The 22,397-nt window shown below is 42.5% G+C and overlaps 1 protein-coding gene across 1 annotated transcript in view; it reads left to right on the top strand.

Moving 5' to 3' along the window:
- Positions 1 to 2,895: 2,895 nt before the first annotated feature.
- Positions 2,896 to 22,397, top strand: part of NR6A1 (nuclear receptor subfamily 6 group A member 1) — a 201,397-nt gene continuing 181,895 nt past the window's right edge. The window contains exon 1 of the mRNA XM_029062611.2: positions 2,896 to 3,448. Coding sequence (XP_028918444.1) covers positions 3,361 to 3,448 — 88 coding nt within the window. The 5' untranslated portion in view covers positions 2,896 to 3,360. The remainder of the gene's footprint in view (positions 3,449 to 22,397) is intronic.

The following is a 22,397-nucleotide window of genomic DNA, read 5'->3' as shown; positions in this document are numbered from 1 at the left end:
ACCCCTCCCTAACATCCATTCTGGCACAGAGTAAGCGCTCGACAAATATAATAAGAATAATAATCCTAGATCTGGTTGTCTAAAGCCTGCAACTGCCACAACCTCTCCCTAATGTCCATCCTGGCACATAGTAAGCGCTTGACAAATATAATAAGAATAATAATCCTAGATCTGTTTGTCTAAAGCCTGCAACCGCCAGAACCTCTCCCTAATGTCCATCCTGGAACATAGTAAGTGCTTGACAAATATAATAAGAATAATAATCCTAGATCTGGTTGTCTTAAGCCTGCAACCCCCAGAACCTCTCCCCAGTGTCCATTCTGGCACATAGGAAGCGCTTCACAGATATAATAAGAATAATAATCCTAGATCTGGTTGTCTAAAGTCTGCAACTGCCAGAACCTCTCCCCAATGTCCATCCTGGCACATAGGAAGTGCTTGACAAATATAATAAGAATAATAATCCTTGATCTGGTTGTCTAAAGCCTGCAACCCCAAGAACCTCTCCCTAATGTCCATCCTGGCACATAGTAAGCGCTTGACAAATATAATAAGAATAATAACCCTAGATCTGGTTGTCTAAAACCTGCAACTCCCAGAACTTTTCCCTAATGTCCATCCTGGCACATAGTAAGCGCTTGACAAAAATAATAAGAATAATAATGATAATCCTAGATCTGGTTGCCTAAAGCCTGCAACCCCCAGAACCTCTCCCTAACATCCATTCTGGCACAGAGTAAGCGCTCGACAAAGATAATAAGAATAATATTCCTAGATCTGGCTGTCTAAAGCCTGCAACTGCCACAACCTCTCCCTAATGTCCATCCTGGCACATAGTAAGTGCTTGACAAATATAATGAGAATAATAATCCTAGATCTGGTTGTTTAAAGCCTGCAACCCCCAGAACCTCTCCCCAGTGTCCATCCTGGCACATAGTAAGCGCTTGACAAATATAATAATAATAATCCTAGATCTGGTTGTTTAAAGCCTGCAACTCCCAGAACCTCTCCCTAATGTCCATCCTTGCACATAGTAGGCACTTGACAAATATGATAATAATAATAATGATAATCCTGACAAATGTGATAATAATGATAATCCTTGATCTGGTTGTCTAAAGCCTGCAACCCCCAGAACCTCTCCCTAATGTCCATCCTGGCACATAGAGCTTGACAAATATAATAAGAATGATAATCTTAGATCTGGTTGTCTAAAGCCTGCAACGCCCAGAACTTCTCCCCAGTGTCCATTCTAGCACATAGTAGGCGCTTGAGAAATATAATAAGAATAATAACCCTAGATCCGGTTGTCTAAAGCCTGCAACCCCCAGAACCTCTCCCTAATGTCCATCCTGGCACATAGTAAGTGCTTGACAAATATAATAAGAATAATAACCGTAGATCTGGTTGTCTAAAACCTGCAACCCCCAGAACCTCTCCCTAATGTCCATCCTGGCACATAGTAAGCACTTGACAAATATGATAATAATAATAATAATGATGATAATCCTGGCAAATGTGATAATGATAATCTAGCTCTGGTTGTCTAAAGCCTGCAACCCCCAAAACCTCTCCCCAGTGTCCATTCTGGCACATAATAACTGCTTGACAAATATAATAAGAATAATAATCCTAGATCTGGTTGTCTAAAGCCTGCAACTGCCACAACCTCTCCCTAATGTCCATCCTGGCACATAGTAAGCGCTTGACAAATATAACAAGAATAATAATTCTAGATCTGGTTGCCTAAAGCCTGCAACCCCCAGAACCTCTCCCTAATGTCCATCCTGGCCCATAGTAAGCGCCTGACGAATATGAGAATAATAATAATGATAATCTTGACAAATGTGATAATAATAATAGTGATAATTCTAGATCTGGGGGTCTAAAGCCTGCTGAAATCAGGGTTCCCTTGTCCCGTCCTTTCCCGGTTGAAGCCAAAAGTTCACTGTCATGACATTGACATGACAAGAGAAGCAGGTGGCTCAGTGGAAAGAGCCCAGGCTTGGGAGTCAGAGGTCATGAGTTCAAATGCCAACTCTGCCAGTTGTCAGCTGTGTGACTGTGGGCAAGTCACTTCACTTCTCTGGGCCTCAGTTACCTCCTCTGTAGAATGGGGATTAAGACTGTGAGCCTCATGTGGGACAACCTGATGACTCTGTATATCCCAGCACTTACAACAGTGCTCTGCACATAGTAAGCGCTTAACAAATACCAACATTATTATTATGACAAGAGAAGCAGTGTGGCTCAGTGGAAAGAGCCCGGGCTAGGGAGTCAGAGGTCATGAGTTCGAATGCCGACTCTGCCACTTGTCAGCTGTGTGACTGTGGGCAAGTCACTTCACTTCTCTGGGCCTCAGTTACCTCATCTGTAGAATGGGGATGAAGACTGTGAGCCCCACGTAGGACAACCTGATTCCCCTGTGTCTACCCCAGCGCTTAGAATAGTGCTCTGCACATAGTAAGCGCTTAACAAATACCAACATTATTATTATGACAAGAAAAGCTGCGTGGCTCAGTGGAAAGAGCCCGGGCTTGGGAGTCAGAGGTCATGAGTTCGAATGCCGACTCTGCCACTTGTCAGCTGTGTGACTGTGGGCAAGTCACTTCACTTCTCTGGGCCTCAGTTACCTCATCTGTAGAATGGGGATGAAGACTGTGAGCCTCACGTGGGACAACCTGATGACCCTGTATATCCCAGCGCTTAGAACAGTGCTCTGCACATAGTAAGGGCTTAATAAATACCAACATTATTATTATTATGACATCGCTGCCCACACTGATGAGCTCAAAGACAATTTCATGAAGTTGATGACTCTTTTTATTTTCCTTTTTCTCTTTCAGTTGGCCACACTCCCTCCAGGCCCCTCCTCCCGGGGCCACGTGGAGAAGCGGGCGAGGGGGCGGTGATCGGCCCCCTCCTGGAAGAGTCCATTCGTCAGGAGGGGGGGGACTCCCTGTAACCCCCCGAGATCCACGGATCCCTAAGGAGGATGAAGGATTCAGGACACTTAAATCATTGGAAGAGAAGAAGTCGCTTCCGATCCGCGCTTTGCCCGTGCGCGGGCCTCAGGGCGAGGACTGTGGTGTTTTGGGGGCTCCCCTACGGCGCTCGTTGGTGGCGTCCGCAGGGACTACAAGTCCCGTCGTGCCCCGCGCGGGGGGGCGGCGCGCTGTGTGCGTGATGACGTAGGAGGAGGGAGCTGGCCGGTGCTGAGGGTCGGGGAGCGGGCGGCGCGGCCGGTCGGGAGCCGGGGGATGACAGCAGGAGCAGCAGCCGCGGCGGTGATGTCCGCCGCCTCCGCCGGCCCGGCCATGGCGGAGCAGCGAACCCCGCGCCGGCCCTGAGCGCGGCCCCATGGAGCGGGAGGAGCCACCGGCCAACGGCGGTGGCTCCTCCGAGTCCCCCGAGCCGCCCGCCGCTCCTCCGCCGGCCCCGCGCAACGGTGGGTCACCAGCGGGGGCGGCTCCCCCATAGCCCTTCCGGTCTGACCCCTCCCCCCTCCCCACCCTGGGCCCGCGGGGGCACTTAGTGAGCGCCTCCTACGTGCAGAGCGCTGGACTAAGCGCTCGGAACGTCCGATCGGGCAACGGGCCCCCGGTCTAAACGAACGATTAGATTCTGAGCCCGTCGGTGGGCAGGGGTCGTCTCTATCTGGTGCCCAATTGTCCATTCCAAGCGCTTAGTCCAGTGCTCTGCACATGGTAAGCGCTCAGGAAATACTATTGAATGAATGAATGAATGACCCCTCCAGCCTTGCTCCTCTCCCTCCCCGCCGCCGGTCCCGGGGCCTGCAGGCGTTCATTCCGGTTTCATCCCTGTGCAGAGCACTGTGCTTATTTCTTTCATTCAGTAGTATTTATTGAGCGCTTACTCTGTGCAGAGCACTGGACTAAGCGCTTGGAATGGACAGATCGGTAACAGATAGAGAACAGTCCCTGCCCTTTGACGGGCTTACAGTCTAATCGGGGGTTTGTATTCTGTTGTTCTATATTTTGTTATTCTATATTTTGTTCTTCTATATTTTGTTCTTCTATATTTTATTCTATATTTTGTTATTCCATATTCTGTTATTCTGTATTTTATTCTATGTTCTGTTATTCTATGTTCTGTTATTCTATGTTCTGTTATTCTATGTTCTGTTACTCTATGTTCTGTTACTCTATTTTCTGTTATTCTATATTCTGTTATTCTATACCCTATTTATTTTGTTAATGAAGTGTATTATCTCCCCCTGATTCGCTTTATCTTGATGATGTTGTCTTGTTTTGTTTTGTTCTCTTTTGCTTTGCTGTCTGGCTCCCCCGTTTAGATCGGGAGCCCATCATTGGGCAGGGATGGTCTCTATCTGTTGCCCAGTTGGACATTCCAAGCGCTTAGTGCAGTGCTCTGCACATAGTAAGCGCTCAGTAGATACTATTGAATGGATGAATGGTCAGGGATGGTCTCTCTGTTGCCCAATTGTACATTCCAAGCGCTTAGTCCAGTGCTCTGCGCATAGTAAGCGCTCAATAAATACTATTGAATGAATGAATGGTCAGGGATTGTCTCTGTTGCCGAACTGTCCATTCCAAGCGCTTAGTCCAGTGCTCTGCACAGAGTAAGCGCTCAGTAAATATGTTTGAGTGAATACTAAGCGCTTGGGAAAGTGCCATCCAGCAGTAGAGAGGGACAGTCCCTGCCCACATCGGTTCTCTCCCTACCCCCTCTCGACCCCTCCCCCAGGGCCCGACCCTTGTCTCCCCCTCCACCTCCAGGCCGCAGCCTCTCTCCGGCCTTTCATTCATTCATTCGTATTTATTGAGCGCTTACTATGGGCAGAGCACTGTGATAAGCGCTTGGAATGGACAATTGGGCAACAGATAGAGACCATCCCTGACCATTCATTCAGTAGTAGTTACTGAGCGCTTACTATGTGCTGAGCACTGCACTAAGCGCTTGGAAGGGACAATTTGGGCAACAGATAGAGACCATCCCTGCCCAGTGACGGGCTCACAGTCTGAACGGGGGAGGCAGACAGCAAAGCAAAACAAAAACAAGACATCATCAAGATAAATAGTATCAAGGAGATATACCTCCCCTTGCCCCCCATGCCACCCCCACCCTGGGTCAGGGCCCTCGACTCGCCCACCGAGCCGGGGTGGTGGCCCACCCGCAGCTCTGTGTCGCCAGGCACCCCACCTGGGCCTCGGCCTCCGGGAAGCCTTCCTCTTTTCCCCCTCCCCGGGGGTGGGCCTGGCAGGGGGGCAGCGGCCAGCCGAGGGAAGGTTTTGTGACTCTCCGTTTGATAGTTCTCCGCTTGGTGTTTGCAACGGGAATGTTTTTATTGGGAACGCGTAAGAAGCCTTTGTGAGGTCGTAAAAGGTGAACTTTTGAACTTGAAAAGCGCCCTGGAGCAATTAGCCCGAGCAATAGCACCAGAGACCTGAATTACAAAGGATGCTCCGGGGACGGGACCGTAGCAGATGCTGGAGTGGCACCCGCGTATTTATTTATTTGTTGGGGCTCCCCACCTTTTACCTATCCAGTATGGATTTCAGAATAAAGAGCAGGGTCCTGCGTGGGGGCTGGGGAGGGGGATGGCTTTAAAAACCTCCAACCACTTTTGGGTGTCTGTATAAGCCTCCAACTGCTTGAGGAAAACTAACCGGGGTTTAGAGCAAAGAGCTAGGAATGCTAACCCTGGTGATCCCATCCCCTGAATATCCTCCAGCACTGGACAGACGTTGGAATGACCGCTTTAACAAGACATTTCTAAATCCGGCATTTGATTTGAGTGGGGCTGGGTACATCGAGTCATGGGCAGATTATAAACTCTTAGAGGCCAGGGATCATGTCTACTAACCCTGTCCTACTCAGTCTCCCAAGGAAAGTGCTGTGCACACAGTAAGCACTCAACAAATGATTGATTGATGTTGTATCAAAAGGAGGATTTGCACATTGAGGTGTGTTGTATGAAAATGACTGACCGTTGGGCATTTGCCCAGTTGATCGTTCAGAAATGGAAGGGGGTGTTGGCTATTGAGTACTTTTAGCTGAAATCTAAAGGCCGGAAACCTTCTTTATTCGTTGTTCATTGGTTTAATTGTGCATTGGTTAAGAGAGTGAATGAGGAAAGGAGTTTATGGTAACTGAAATTAATATGTGGTTCATGTGTAAAAGTATTCTAGGGAAGTTTTCAGAAGCTTCATTAGCGCGCAGCCACCTCCGCCTCTTAGATATGAATGATTTGGGACATGTGCACAAGGGGGAGGGGGATTTTGTTTGGGTCTGTATCCGTGGAAGGTTAGTGTGGCCTCTCCTGGGACAGGTTTTTCTGAATTTGAGACTTGCTCGGGATCAGTAAAACCTCCTGACCAAGGGGAAAGGAATCCGGAATTCAGTTAGGACAGGGAAGGTCTTTCCTGAACAAAGGATTCTTTAGTTCTGACTTTAGAATTGTCTGAGTGAAGGTTGTTCATTCTTTAGTAGGTATTTATTAAAATGCCACTGAATATGAGTTCTTCCCAGTTCCCCAGCCTCCCCTTTGGGTTGAACTGACTCTGAGATACAGGTACTTCATGTTCATGTTTGAATCCACTATCCGTAAATGGAGGCGTCTCACTCAGCTCATTTTCACTTCTACTTAATAGTAATACTATGGCCAGGAACAGCATAGAGAGCATCAATTATTCATCGCTAGGTTTTAAAGAAACATAATGGCGGTTTTCAATCCTAAACGAAGTCTTCCATTCCTCTTTCTCTTCCTCAGTTTTTCAGAACCACTTTTAAATGCCAGCGATCATCCCATTGTAACTTAACAGTGCTTGAATGTTTGGTATCCGTATGACTTTAGCTCACCACAGCTTTTGCTCAGTAAAAATTGGGAAAATCTGTTGCTCGAACACATGGAGGAAGGGATCATGTTCAGCTGCATGATCATTTCATTGTTCTCCATTAGAGGTAAAGTTCTAACTAAAGTTCCCCAGAGATACAGTACTCAACTGAATTTCTCCAAGGTAAGATCATAACTTAGTTAAAAGGGAAAGTTCATGCCACACATTTTCTATGGCAAGAAGTTGTTTTTGCTTTTTAGTTCCCTCCTGCATTACAAATTAAGCTGTACTTAAGCAGTGATTGGAGGTGCTGGGTTATTGTCCTATTAACGGATTTCCTGCAGTGTAATAAAAAAAGAGGTTTTGAATTACCATTAGCTTTCGGAAGCAATCCATATAAAATATATGTTTATAAAAGGATGAGTTAATTTGTTAAAGGCTGAAGTCCGACTTGGAAAATAAAGCTACGTTAGAGTTTTAGAAATTCCTTTCCAACAGGAAACTATATTAGGTAGCAGTGAAGTCTGGAAAAAGGACTCTCTGCCTTTCGCTGAACCAGTACCCTTCCAGGGATGATTTATATGGACTGGAAAAATATTTTCTGTTGAACATATAGTCAAACTTTTTGACCCAATTTCTCACCTTTTGATTTTCTGAAGAACAAGACTCTCACTCTGGGCTAAGTTATTTTTGGTTACTCTATTTGGTGAGACTTTTTAGTAGTTGCAAAGTGCTTTAAACTGAATATGATTAACCACTTGGAACTAATTTTAATACATCTTCAAATGATAAGGAATAAATAATTATACTTTGGGAAGAATTATAAAAGTTTACCAACTAGTGGGTAAGTTGTATTTACACAATTTTCCTCTCTCCCCCACCTCCCCCACACAAATACATTGTATCGTGGGGAACACTGAAAATAAATGAATCATTTTCCCATGGCTCATTAGCCCAAACAGAATTGCAAGACTCTTCAATCTAGAGGTAAAGTGTATTTTGAATGATGTTTGAAAGCCCTGACCAGACTGAATGGTGATGAGAGATTGAGTTTGGAAATGATGCTGTTAGGTATGAGCAGTAGTTTATTCTAATGCAGCAGATTCTTCCAGCAAGAGCAGTTATGCAGTGGTTTAGATGGATGGCCTAATAGCCTTTTAGTTTTTTCTGCTTGCAGTAAAATATGTAAAATGCTGACACTGGGTTTCAAAACAGCCGGTGGGGGAACAAAGCCAGTGGGGGTTGGGGGGCAAGAGTTACAAGGAAAGCCTAACTGTGGAAAAAGATCACTACCAATTTTTTCTGTGTGTGTTGGCTCAGATTTACTGAACTAAGCTATCTGATTGTGCATTCTCTATCACTAGATTTGGATAGAAAAACTATTTCAGAAGTAAGATTACATAATTAGTAGTAATAATAAAAATTGTGGTATTTTAAGTGTTTATTATGTGCCAGGTACTGTAATAAGCACTGGGGTGGATACAAGCAAATCCAGTTGGACACAGTCCCCCCATGGGGCAAAGTCTCAATCCCCATTTTGCAGAAGAGTTTTTGGCAAAGATCATTAGAGAGACGTGATATATTGAGACTGCAGATTTACACTTTTAGATTCATGTTGGGTATTTGGTTAGCACTTACAAGGTTTACTATGAAGGTTTAATTTAAATTGGTCTGGTTTGTGATGTTTGTAGTCACCCAGGGTTTAGCACTGTGCTTGGCACTGAGTAAAAACTTAAATCCCCTAACTACATTTCTGTGACAAATTTGCATTTTAAGACACTCTCAAGAATGCAGAGGTGACTCTTTGCTCTCAAGACATTTTGCTCTTCCTATCTGGCCACTAAATGGAAAGCATCCTTCTCAACTTTAATTTTATTGTTCCTAGTTGAGTTACATAACTCGTTAAGTCTCCCCCTCTGCCTCCATTGCATCACAGAATTGGGCTCATAATAGTGTTAAAGTTTCGCTAGTATTTTAAGGGTTTGGGTGTCCACTTGTTCTGGTAGATTCCTTTCTATTAGCTCCCATTGTTAGGAAGCTTGTCTTTATATTGAAATTACATGAACAAAAGATTGGTAAACCCATTCCAGTTTTATGAATGAAGGCTAAAGGTGGGTGGATGAGGGGGAAGGGAGTGGGGAACATAGAGGAACTCATTCCAGAGTTTCAAAGAAAATAATATTTTGACTTGTCTTAATTCCCAACTCTCCTGAAATTGTTTACATTTGATGAAATGAAGCGTTTTGATGCAACTTTCTCAAAGTTCAGCCTGATATAACTGGCCCATTTTGTTGGTTGCTGTGAAATTTAATTGGTATTATTTAGATTCAAGCTGGCTTGTTTTAAAATATTTTCCCGTATCAGCTTCACATCTTCATCCTTGCATTCATTTATTCATTCAGTTATATTTATTGAGGGCTTACTGTGTGCAGAGTACTGTACTAAACGCTTGGGAGTACAATTCAGCAACAAGTAGAGACAAACCCGACTCAACAACAGGGTCACAGTCCAGAAGGGGGGAGACAGAAAACAAAACAAGTAGACAGGCATCAATAGCATCAGTCTAAATAAATAGAATTATAGCTATATACACATCATTAATAAAATAAATAGAATAATAAATATGTACACATATACACAAGTGCTGTGGGGCAGGGAGGTGGGTAGAGCAGAGGGAGGGAGTTGGAGGGATGGGGAGGAGAGGAGGAGCAGAGGAAAAGGGGGGCTCAGTTTGGGAAGGCCTCCTGGAGGAGGAGAGCTTTCAGTAGGGTTTTGAAAGGGGGAAAATAGGGTTTTGAAGGGGGGAACTAGCCCCTTCAAATAGCTGGGCCTTTAGGTAGACTTTTGGATCCCTAGGAATATGAAGGAATTACCCAAAAAAGGGCAAAAAATTGGGAAAACCACCACTAGTAATAAACTATTTAAGTAGCACTCTTCCTCTCTCTCTCTATCCTTTTTCTGACAAGGATTATTTAAAGTGGTAGATTGCTGCTCAGTTGAAAACCCAAATTCAACAGGGCTAAATCTTAAAATCCAGGTTCAGAAATATATCTTGGAGGGACAGTTAGGCCTTTTGTATCCAACACAAGCTTGATGGGCAAGAAAACATGATAGGGGAATTGAATTTTATTCAAATACTTTGCTTAAATTATATAATTTCTGAAGCATGATTTAAAGTTGAAAGGCATAAGGGTAAAGTAGGGAAGGGAGAAAGCTTGGTGGGTAGTAGAGACTAACCCACACTAGGAACAAATTTTTCAATACCTTTTATAAATAACTAAACGGTTTACGTGATGAGTTCATTGGTATCTTCCAAATTATTTCTTAAATGTCTTCCAGCCATCTCCCCTGGATATTAAACAGCACCTTTTGCCGGGTTGAGAAAAGAGTTGATCCTCTTGATAAAATGATTATTTTAAAAAGCCTTTAGTGGTGTAACCTGGCAATTCTAATTAGCAGTGATTTACATGAGGAGTGGGATGGGTTCCTTGCTGGTTGCTGGAGAGTTGAATTGCCTTTTCCCCACCCCCAGCTACACAAAAACCTTTTGATCCCCCAAGCTAGAGTTAGAGCGATTGTCATTGGAGAGAGTGAATGACAGAAAATAAAATGTTTTGAAAATCATCAGGCATTAAACTTTTTTGAATAAATAAACGGGATTCTTGTAAGAATCGTCTTGACAGGTGGGGGGGGGTAAATGTAATTCATTTAAAACAAATTTCTTTTGGATCGTAGTGAAGAAATGCTGCAGTTAGGATATGGCTTGTGTATTGTGTCGAATATCCAAGGGGTAATATCTAAGATGATCCTCGTAAAAAAAAAAAAAATCTTCCGATGGTGAACCCCTGGGACCTATTCACAGTTCGTCAGTTATTTTTAAATTATGGGAGCTATTCAAGCAGAAACCACAGATGGCAGTAGTAGTATATATTTCTATTTTCTGGACTGAGACATTGAGGTTAGTGGGATGCTTACTTTATGTACTGTTCATGTGTCAGCTGGCAGGCGTAATGTTGCTGAAACCAGATATCCGACCTGTGACTTGCTATGTATTCTTGAGAGAAATTAGGAAATTTAGTTTGACTTACCGAAGATAAAGCCTCAGTGGGTAGTTTAAACCAGAATGGTGATTTCTGATGTTGCCTTCCTGGTCTTCATGGATGAGGATGTAGTGTTAGAGGTGATTATTACAGAGATTACCCAGAGTCCTCTTGATCTGTGGTGGTGGTCCTCCTAAAAGAAATCCCTAGCCCAAGTATCTGTTCAAATGATTAGCACTGTTTTCATAGATAAACTTGGGGTTTTTTCTGAACTCTATACTGGAGAATTCTCGCCATTTGGATGTGAAGAAATGAATGACAAGCTCCGCCCCACAGGAAGAGTGCTATATAGAATCTGTCAGTTCTGATAGCTTTATTGCTTTCTGCTTGGGCTCCAGTTCTCACCCCCATTTTACTATTAAATTAAAAAGCGTTTGGCTTCAGGGCTTAAATAAACGATATAGGGGTCAGGAAGGAATTTGGTCAGGGAGTCCTTCCTACCTTCTCCACGTCCCTATTCCCTAACCCTTGAGCTGTTAACTAAGCAACAATGCACAGTTGATTAGGTGATGATAATTTTCCTTTTCAGAGCCATTTTAAGTGGCCTTATTGGATAGCAAAATCATACGGTGAGGGATTTTTCGCTTTTTAACATGACTCCGTTTAACCTTTTGAGGCTATTTCATGTTTGCTACACAAGGTGGTTGAAGGTATGATTAATTCTAAGAAAAAATTACAAATTATTGGATTAATTGAAGATCCCTTGCATTCAATCTATTTGACCAACCTATCATTCAGTTGCTTTAGTTCTACATCTGCAGTGAGGGCAAGAGGAGGAAAAAATATGAATGATATTTTTAAGAGGAATATGGAATCTTTCTAGCACTTGTAAGTGATTAATACTGCTTTTGTTTCTAGACTGGAACTAGTTGAAAAATGATTTGTGATATTTTTGTTAGAATCAAGTCAAATATTATTGTGGCTCTTCTCCCCTTACTAAATGCATTTAAAGATCTGCTACCTATACATTGAAACTTGGTGGTTACGCTAAGCCTCTCAATTTCCTTCTTGGGGCCTATGACCAACCAAATTATTGTGTCCCACATACGAGTTTAGAATTGGGGAAATTGTTTAGTTAGCAAAAATTTTACTGGACTATGAATTGCAGTAAATATTCACAACAAGTGAACTTTTACAACTATCTTTATACAACAAGCTTTCCTTGTAGGGGATTTAAAAGTATTTCTTCTCCATTAAGTAGTCTTGTTTTACTATTTAAAAAATGAAATTTAGGCACTGTCAGTTTGAAGCTAGGTATGACTTGAAATCAGGTTTTTTACTAATTAAAAAAAAAAGAAATCTCAACTCATAAAAGCAGCATTTCAGTTGAGCTTTTGTGAATTCCTTTTTGCAGTGTGAATAACATTTTAGTGTAAATCAGTTACTTTAAGGAGTTAGGGATTATCCCATAGGGCAGTTGCTAGGGAGGGGTCATTCCACAGTAAGTTAGTAAACTAAAGAAATGTTGCATAACAATGTGAATAACAAAAAGGAGGAGTTACAGGATCCAAACTTAAAACTAAGCCTGGTATGTGATTAAGGACAGTGAGGTGCTGGGGCTTCATTCCTTAGGGTCCTGGATTGCCAAGAACTCTTGAATTTTTTTTTCTTTAATTTGTTTGGTCGTGGGTGGATATTCTCATTTATGGGGAAGAAAGTCTGAAGGTAATTTACTGTTGTGATTACATTTCAAATTTCTGGTTAATCCCTAAATTATTCTTTTTTATTTTAGCTAGTATTTAGTGATAACTACTTAAAACTAGTAAATATAAAGGGGATAAACTAATAAAATCTTAGGAGCTTTCACCCTCTGACAAAAGGGCTGATTCTTCTTCCTCATCTCCATCAGATCTAACCCAGGCAGTCTGGCCCAGCCATCCTGGAATTTTCCAGAATCTGCATTCACCCCGAGACTTATTTTCTGCTCAGTAAATTAATGGCACCCCACAGAAAGCGCTACAGTATTATCCCAAGTCTTCTATCAGTTGGGAATAGGTTCAGGAGGAATTTTTGCACAAAGGACCTGAATTCAAAGGAAGGTTATGTTTAATTAGCTGAAGCCCAGATATTTTTGTTGGGAGAAAACTAATTTCTGGTACATATGCATATCCTCATTTTGAAAAGTATTTTTATCGACCTCCCCTGTTTTAGCTACGCCAGATGTATCAGCACAACTGTAGCCCATGAACCAAAGGTCCAAAGCATATTTCCTGGGGAACCCAAGAAGAGAAGGTGTTTTGGGTCCTTCAGGAATCTCACAGGTCTTTGCAGACATTTATTAGTGATACAACAGCATCCACTGGTGCAGCAGCCAGGGGATTTGGACAGTGTTACTTTTGACTCCCTTCCAGGCCTCTGGCTCAGTTAATGACAGCTCAGTGGAGAAGGTCTACATGGTCCAGGAAGGGAATGCTATTTCTGGGCTTTGAAGGAATGCTGACCTTTATTTGCTTGGAATTTTGAGTCAAATGTCAGTAAAATATTTAAGCCCATGATTTGAACCATTTTACAAACCGGATAATTCAATCCCTGGGATGTCCAGTGATGGTGATAGAAACAAGGTTGGAAAAGTTGGCCTATGAGCCCCAAATCTCAACTTCTGGTTTGACCCGTATTTGAGAGAAAACTCCACTTCCTTTAAAACTGCTTCAGGGAGATGGTTTAGTGCTCTGATCTTTCATTAATCTGCAGTTGAAATGCTTTGCTACCAGTTTGCCATGATGTTTTATATACTCACTTTTCACTGCCTTTCTTGACATTTCCCTCCCCCCCCCCTTCCTACCTACTATAATTTCAGGGACTGTTGTAAAATTCTGGGTTCTTTGTTATTCCCTGTTAAGGGAATTTTATGTGCATAATTCCCTCACCATCCTGAAGAGAATGGAACCTCCTCAACATCCTGAAGAGAAACTAGTCTCTTAAGGTTAAACATCCTACATTTGAAAACTCAGAGTCCATTAAAGAAAAAATGGCATAAGAGAAAGGAAATCTTGAGGGTTTCAGACCTTTAAAAGGGATACTCAGCAGGAAGAGGGAGGCTAGAGCGAAGAGAACTAATGTTTCAGACCTGTAAAAGGAAAACCCAGCAGGAAGGGGGAGGCAGTAGAGGAAGAAGGCTATGACTGAAATATTCATCAATCATTTTCTTGGCACCAGGAAACCAATCAACCTTTTAGAGGCCAGAACATAATCAATCACATAATGTGGGTAAATTATAATCACTTTTCCTGCAAAAAAATATTTTTCAAGATGACAAATCAAATCAGCTGGCCTGGCACAAATTCAGAGCTAATTGATTGCCTTTGGTTCAGGTGGATTTAAAAACCATGAAACTGGGCTTCTCAAAACATTTTTATTGTATGACATCTGCACAGTGCCAGTCACAGGACTGATGATATGAATTTGGTGTATTACTGAAAAAAAGTAGCAAACCTAGCCCAAGATCTGAATATTGCAGAAATCATAAGGGCTCATACATGTCTTTGTAGAACCAAACAGGAGAACCTTATGCTTGGCTTCAAGTCAACTACCCAAGGGTGCAAGAGCATCTAGAAGCAGTATGGCTTAGTGGATAGAGCATAGGCCTGGGTGTCAGAAGGACCTGGGTTCCCATCCTGGTTCCCCGACTTGTCTGTTATGTGACTTTGGGCAAGTCACTTAACTTCTATATACACCTCAGTTACCTCATCTGTAAAATAGGGATTAAGAAGGGGAGCCCCATGTGGGACATGGACTGTATTCAATCTGATTAGCTTGTATCTACCCCAGTGCTTAGTACAGTGTCTGGCACATAGTAATTGCTCAACAAATACCATTAAAAAAAAAAAGGAACCCTGATAAGGAATGCTGCTGGGAAAACATTTCCAGAGCTATATTGAAGACCCCATGGATGAATTAAGCACTGAGGGCTCATATGCATTTGTCAGTTTGATTTTTATAAATGTGACAATTTTGGGTCAACCTAGGGCCTCACTGTCTATAGCCTAAGAAGAGCTTCCTGGGGTCTTCATATGGGTATTGGTTTATTTGGAGTCTCTATGTGGGCCCAATTGACTAGTGTGTTGTTGTGTTTAATATAGTGAGAAATATGTTAGTGTTCTAAGGATTTCCTCATGGCACTTTTACCGTTAAGGTGTATCTTCAATCTTTAGAAATTGTGTACATGTTTTAGATATCCTATAAATACCTAGGAGATAAATCTGTGCAGAGAGATTGAGGCAATATGACTTGTGTGTGTTTCGTCTCCCCCTCCCCTTCTGTGGGGAGATCCTGTCCCAAATGAAGATTTGGGTTATATTGTTTTCCAGAGTCTTTTGTCCCATGTCTCTCTTTGAGCTCCTGCCCATCCCTCCCACACGACTTGGCCCCTGTTCCCTCCAGCTGAGAGAGAGCAGCCTCCATGGTTTGCTCCAAGGCTGCTGTCAGTCTTGCTGTGGGTAATTGTTGAGAGTAGGTAGTAAAGACAAGAGGCCATTTCTGGCCTCCTCCAGAGAGCTTAGGGTTTTATTTTTCCCCCCTTCATCAATGGTAAATGACAGTTGTCTATAAAACTGCTGCTGTGATTGTCGTCTAGTATTAATCTAGGATTTGAAATTTTGAGTATGATAAAATGTGCAGAATGAAGTTTTTTATTGGTTTTTGTAGTTCACAATATGATTCGACTTTCCATCTAGGGCAGGCTACCATCCAGTCTCTCCCATGTGGTTTAATTTGATTTTAAATAGATAGCATGCAAATTTGAAGGGTATTTGGAATCTCAGCTATTTTCATTACAGGACTGATTGCAGTATCTTAAGTTGAAGCGTCAAATCTGGAGAAATTTGAATATATTGGAATTTTGGCCACAGAATTCTGATTGACAGTCTTAGCTGGAGAATAATTGGGAGTATATTCTGTGTTTAGAAGTTTTTCAGAGAATAAATACAAAGGAAAAAAAATCACTCTCAGTCTGTGCTCACTTGGCCAGTGAACTTGCTGCTTGCAATGTGCCCTCTTTGTACTGTTCTTTTACTAAGAAAGTCAGCTGCACATCCTCTCTCAATGTAGTGAGAGCAGGAGCCCTCAAATCCTAGTTACTAATTAAAAGCCTTGAAATGACCTTGAATCTAACTGAACTACAAAAGCTGTCTTGAAGAAAATTTATAGCTTTTGTTCACTGCAAAAGAGGTTAGGGAGAATGGTTATACGCTGTTTGCTAAAACATTAAGGAGTAGCCTTGGGCGAACATTGAAGATCAGCAATAATTAATAAGAGGTGCCATTAAAGAGTAAGAGTAGCACAGAATATGCTCAAGACATAATTAGATTTGTTATATCCCTCTTTGGTATTTTAAATAAATACTTCAAAAGATCTTTAATCATGTAGGAAAAATGAGTAGTCAAAAGGGGGCAAACTGGATCAGATTGAAAATAACATTATTTTCTCTCTCCCTCTCCAAGTCCTTCATTCTATAATTGCGAGCGACACCCTCCATTTAGCAACTTGTACTTGTGCTTAATGGAAAAAAATCAAGCCATTTACTGACTTACTGTGCAAATTCACGTTAAAATTTTCCACATTTATTCTCCAGATTCACATTTAATTCCTTGAAGTACCATAGTTGTCAAACCACATCAAAAGTGTTTTTTCATGAATGGAGAATTATCCTATGTGCATGTTCCTTTTATTTGTACAGAGTGAGCCTTGAATTATCCTTTTGATAATAGGAGCCTTGAAATTGTTGCTGAAAGAATAGCTAAAGGAGTTTGTCAAGAGATGAGATAACACATGTCCCCTACCCCTCCTCAGGGCCATAAATGTGATAAATCCCTTAAGGGTGAGCAATAAAGCCGATTTAGTACATACCTATATGATCTTAAGTTAGCCTAGCTTTCTTTGAGTTCATTAGAATTAACAGTTCCTGCTTTCAAATTTCAAATTTGCATTTCCTAGTTAAGAATTTTCTCTCTGGTCTCCTGTCCAGGTGGAAATTGAAGGGTAATTAAATCAGATTTTTCCCTGGAAGAAATTATGAAAGCATTAGGCACCTTTGGAAAGGGTACTGATTCGTCCAGGCAAATGCAGGGAATGTTAAAAAGTTCTGTACTGGGGCCCGGAATGAAAGCAGAAAGGAGCTTGGCTTTAAACTTCACTGCCCATAAAAATAATGAATTTAAATTTACTATTACTGTTATTATTATGAACATTTCGTGAAGTGCTTACAATACACTTGGCAATATCCTATACCAAGTGATTACAAAACACCATAGCATAGCTCTAAAATGTATTCAGATATAGCTTTTGTTTGGCTCTTCTTGGAGAAACTGCACTTTCAGAACAAAGGAAAGATAGCATGTTAGTGCTTTTTCTTTTGTCCCAGATAAAGGTGGCTGGAGAATCATTTTGTATTTCACCTATGTTGAACAAACATTTAATGAAGCCTAAGAGAAGAATGGATGCTGTTTTAAATTTATTTTTGAGTACTTTGGTGGATTAGGATTTACTGCTATCTTTGGGCTAGTGTGTTGTAGGTGTATTTATTTGGTCTTAATTGTAAAGCATATATACACATTTGTCCTTTGTTTTCAAAAAGAGATGCCACTGATGTTGTGAAGACGAAATTAATATTTGGGGGTGTGTGGGGCTGAAAAGACGGAAGTGGAATTTGTGTGTGTGTGTGAGAGAGAGAGAGAGAGAGAGAGAGAGAGAGAGAGAGAGAGAGAGAGAGAGAGAGAGAAGGCCATGTGAGACCCACAGTCCTGATTGCACTTTGCACACACAAAGACTGACCCTTGTGATACTGTCATGTTTGTTGTTCGCAGTGCCTAGTGCTGCTTGCCTCCTTGTCTTTCAATCCTTATAAAATTTCCCCTAGAAAGAACTGTTCCTTCCTTGATTATAGTGTGTTTTGCTGATTTATCTGTGTTAATTGATGTCGTTTTCATCTGGGTTGTAGCCTTGTATGATATTTTGTTCTCCTGTATTCTTAAAATGTTTATTTCTTCCTCTTTGCTTTTGCATTTGAATCTGAACCCCTAGAACACTTGATATTTACCCCCCGCCCAGCATTTACGTACATATCCTTAATTTATTTTAATGTCCAACTTGTCCTCTAGACTGTAAGCACAGTGTGGGAAGGGAAAGTGTCTACCAACTCTGTTGTACCCTCCCAAGAGCATAGGACAGTATTATGCACAGAGTAAGCTCTCAGTGAATACCTCTGATTGATAGATCGATAACGCAGAGATGGATGGGTAACCATTGGAGATTTCTGAGAGTGGGGAGATGTGAACTGAGGAGTTTTTTATAGAAAAAAAATGATCTAATAATTGTGGCATTTGTTAAGCACTTGCTAGGTGCCAGGCACTGTAATAATAATAATAATGATATTTGTTAAGTGTTGACTATGTGCCAAGCAATGTTCTAAGTGCTGGACTACTAAACACTGGAGTGGATACTTGACATCTCACAGTCTAAGTAGGAGGGAGAACAGGTATTGATTCTCCATTTTGCAGATGAAGGAACTGAGGAACAGACAAGTGACTTGCCCAGGGTCAATCAGCAGATGAGTGTCTGAGCTGGGATTAGAACACAGGTGTTCTGACTCCCAGGCCCATATCCTTTCCACTAGGCCATACTGGTTTGAGCAGCAGAGTTAAGTTTAGACTGGAGGCTTGAAGGTCAGTGAGAAGGCGGCTGCCATATTCAAGCTGGAATATAATAATAATGTTGGTATTTGTTAAGCACTTACTATGTGCAGAGCACTCTTCTAAGTGCTGGGGTAGATATTCCTACCTCTCCTCCCTTCTCTCTTTCTACCGCCCACCCCGCACGCTCCGCTCCTCTGCCGCCCACCTCCTCACCGTCCCTCGGTCTCGCCTATCCCGCCGTCGACCCCTGGGTCACGTCCTCCCGCGGTCCTGGAACGCCCTCCCTCCTCACCTCCGCCAAACTGATTCTCTTTCCCTCTTCAAAACCTTACTTAAAAATCACCTCCTCCAAGAGGCCTTCCCAGATTGAGCTCCTCTTCCCCCTCTACTCCCTCTGCCATCCCCCCTTTACCTCTCCGCAGCTAAAGCCTCATTTTCCCCTTTTCCCTCTGCTCCTCCACCTCTCCCTTCCCATCCCCACAGCACTGTACTCGTCCGCTCAACTGTATATATTTTCGTTACCCTATTTATTTTGTTAATGAATTGTACATCGCCTTGATTCTATTTAGTTGCCATTGTTTTTACGAGATGTTCTTCCCCTTGACGCTGTTTAGTCCCATTGTTCTTGTCTGTCCGTCTCCCCCGATTAGACTGTAAGCCCGTCAAACGGCAGGGACTGTCTCTATCTGTTGCCGACCTGTTCATCCCAAGCGCTTAGTACAGTGCTCTGCACATAGTAAGCGCTCAATAAATACTATTGAATGAATGAATGAATGAAAGGTTGTCCCACGTGAGGCTCACAGCCTTAATCCCCATTTTACAGATGAGGTAACTGAGGCACAGAGAAGTGAAGTGACTTGCCCACAGTCACACAGCTGACTAGTGGCAGAGCCGGGATTTGAACCCATAACCTCTGACTCCCTAGCCCAGGCTCTTTCCACTGAGTCACGCTGCTTCTTAAAGTGCTTGGATCAGAGTAGTAGCAGTTTGGATGGAGAGGAAAGGACAGATTTTATTGATGTTGTGAAAGTAGAGCCAACAGGATTTTGTGACAGATGGATTGTGCTGTTTGAATGAGACTGAATCAAGGATAATGCCAAGGTTGCTGGCTTGTGAGTCAGGGAGAATAGTGGTGTTGTCTACAGTGACAGGAAAGTCCGGAAGGACAGGATTTGGGTGGGAGTAGGAGAAGTTTTGTTTTGGATATGTTAAGTTTGTGGTGTTCATGTAACATCCACATAGCGGCGTCCTGAAGGCAGGAGGAAATGTGAGATTGCGGAGAAAGAAAGGTGTCAAGGCTGGGGAGGTCGATTTGGGAGGTTGATTTCAACTACAGAAAAACTGTAGTTGAAGCTGTGAGAGGGGATGAGGTCTCCAAGGGAGAGAGTGTAGATGCAGAATGGAAGGGGACCCAGAACCAAACCTTGAAGTTGAGGGTAAGAGGCAGAGAAGGAGATAAGAGGCAGAGAAGGAGACTGAAAAGGAGAGGCCAGAGAGATAAGAGGAGAACCAGGAGGAGAGTGTCAGTGAAACTAAAATTAGATGTTTCCAGGAGAAGGGAGTGGTGGAGTGTGGAAGGCAACTGAAAGGTTAAAGAGAATTAAACTGCACTAGAGGCCATTGAATTTGACAAGAAGAAGGTTATTGGTGACCTTAGAGAAGGCAATTTTCATGGAGTGAAGGGAGTAGAAGTCAGACTGGAGATAGTCAAGGAGAGAATTGGAGGAAAGGAAGTGGAGGTATTGGGTGTTGACAACTTATTCAAGGAGCTGAGAGAGGAATGATAACTGGAGGGTGTCATGGGGTCAGTGGAGGGGTCTTTTTAGGATAGGGTATACATTAGCATGTTTGAAAGTAGTGGGGGACAAGGGAAAGTGAACAGTTGAAGATGGTGGCCAGGGAGGGAAGGAGGCAAGGTGCAAGCGTTTTGATACGGTGTGAAAGGTTGGAGTTGGAAGCTCAGGTGAAGGGGATAGATTTCTGGGAGGAGGCAGGAGATCTTCTTGAGATACTTCTGGGAAGGTGAGAATCGAAGAAGGGGCAGGAAGAGGGAGGGTCTGGAGAGGGGCCGGGGAGACTTTAGGAACATCACATCTGATGATTTCAGTTTTATCAATGAAATAGGTGACAAGGCATTGGGTAAGAGATGAGGGGAGAGAGGATAGAGTTGGATAGATGAGGTTGGATAGCACTTCACCTTGTATACCTTTAGTTTGATTTGTAGCCTAGAACCACACTCTGATAGTTTCCCAAAGGGTGTGCTGGCCTTCTTGATTTGATTTTCTACTTTCATGTGCGTTATTATTATAATTGCATTATTATTGTGTTATTATTATTGCATTGCATTATTAGTCACTATGCTGCCTAGGTAACAGAAGTCTACAACAACATTTAGCTCTGTGTTGCCAATAAAGTTTTTCAACTGCATAGGTGGCTAAGCAGCATGGCTCAGTGGAAAGAGCACGTGCTTGGAAGTCAGGTCATGGGTTCAAATCCCTGTTCAGCCGCTTGTCAGCTGTGTGACTTTGGGAAAGTCACAACTTCTCTGTCCCTCAGCTACCTCATCTGTAAAATGGGGAATTAAGGACTGTGAACCCCATTGGGACAACCTGATCACCTTGTATTCTCCCCAAGACTTAGAACAGTGCTTTGCCTATAGTAAGTGCTTAACAAATGCCATAATTATTATTCCAAGGTTGCATTGTATCCCACAATCATCTGCCTTCAGCAATTCTCGAATGACTATCCCTAGGATTTTGGAGGAATTGGAAGAATTTTCCAGAGGAATGGAAGAGTATCCTAGCAGTGGTATCCAGGTCTCTGGTTGAATCTTCCATAAGGACTATGGAGAGATAATGTATAGGATTTTAATACTTCTGTAGGTACAGTGAAGGAAAAAAAGATACCTTATAGCTTTGGGTTGTTTTGTAGCGAACTAGTCATCAAAACTGTGTAATATATGTATATAGTTATCCTTCACTCAAAGAAGACACAACTGATAGTGCAATTCACCTATGAAAGCATATGAAAGTTCCTACTGCACTGTGCAGACAAAAAAGATTGTCACATTTGCAATGTCATGTTTTTCACCTTTGCCTCCTTGTCACTCAAGCTTTCAGAAACTTCTGCTCAAAAAGAGCCGCTCCTTTCTTGATTGTAAGCTCATTTTGGCCAGGGAATGTGTCTACTAACTCTGCTCTGTTGTACTCTCCTAAGGACTTAGTACAGTGCTCTGCACACAGTAAGTGCTTAGTAAATATGATTGATTGATTGCAGTACGCCCTGCTGATCTCTCGGTGGCAACTGCCTCCCAGGCTTTTTGTAGAGGTGCAGCAGGACTTTAGTAAGGCAGCAGAGACCATCTCTGAAGCAAAAATGTACATCAGCCTCCCATCTAGGTATCAGAGATTCCTCTAGCTTGCAGCCTTGCTCTCAACCTCAGAAGAGTCTTCATTCAGGCACAGTTCCATACAGTCTAGAAAGTGATTGCCTGTAGTCACTGCTTTTGTTTCTTGCACACGAGGTATTTCAAGTCAAAACCTTTCTGAATTCAGAAGCGAGATGACTCCATCAGTCAGTAGTGTTTGAGCACTTAGTGTGCACAACACTCTAATAAACGCTTGACAGGTTGAGAACAGATAATAGAAACATATTGGCAGCTACTTCTGTCTAGTTGAAGATTCTTTGAGCTAAGAGTTTTCAAGGTATTTTTTTGTTTTCTTCCTAGTACAATAAGAAGCAAATCTATGGCTTTGGGAATGGTCCCGTCTACCTAGTGTAGTAAGTGGCAAGGGAACATTTTGAAGGAAGAACTAGGCTTTGTTTAGACTCCTAGGAAGCCATCTTGTTGT

The sequence above is a fragment of the Ornithorhynchus anatinus genome, chromosome 4 (genome assembly GCF_004115215.2).
Source record: "Ornithorhynchus anatinus isolate Pmale09 chromosome 4, mOrnAna1.pri.v4, whole genome shotgun sequence".
In the NCBI taxonomy this organism is placed as follows: domain Eukaryota; kingdom Metazoa; phylum Chordata; class Mammalia; order Monotremata; family Ornithorhynchidae; genus Ornithorhynchus; species Ornithorhynchus anatinus.
The sequence above is the reverse complement of the archived record's forward strand: the minus strand, read 5'-3'. Positions and strand labels throughout refer to the sequence as shown.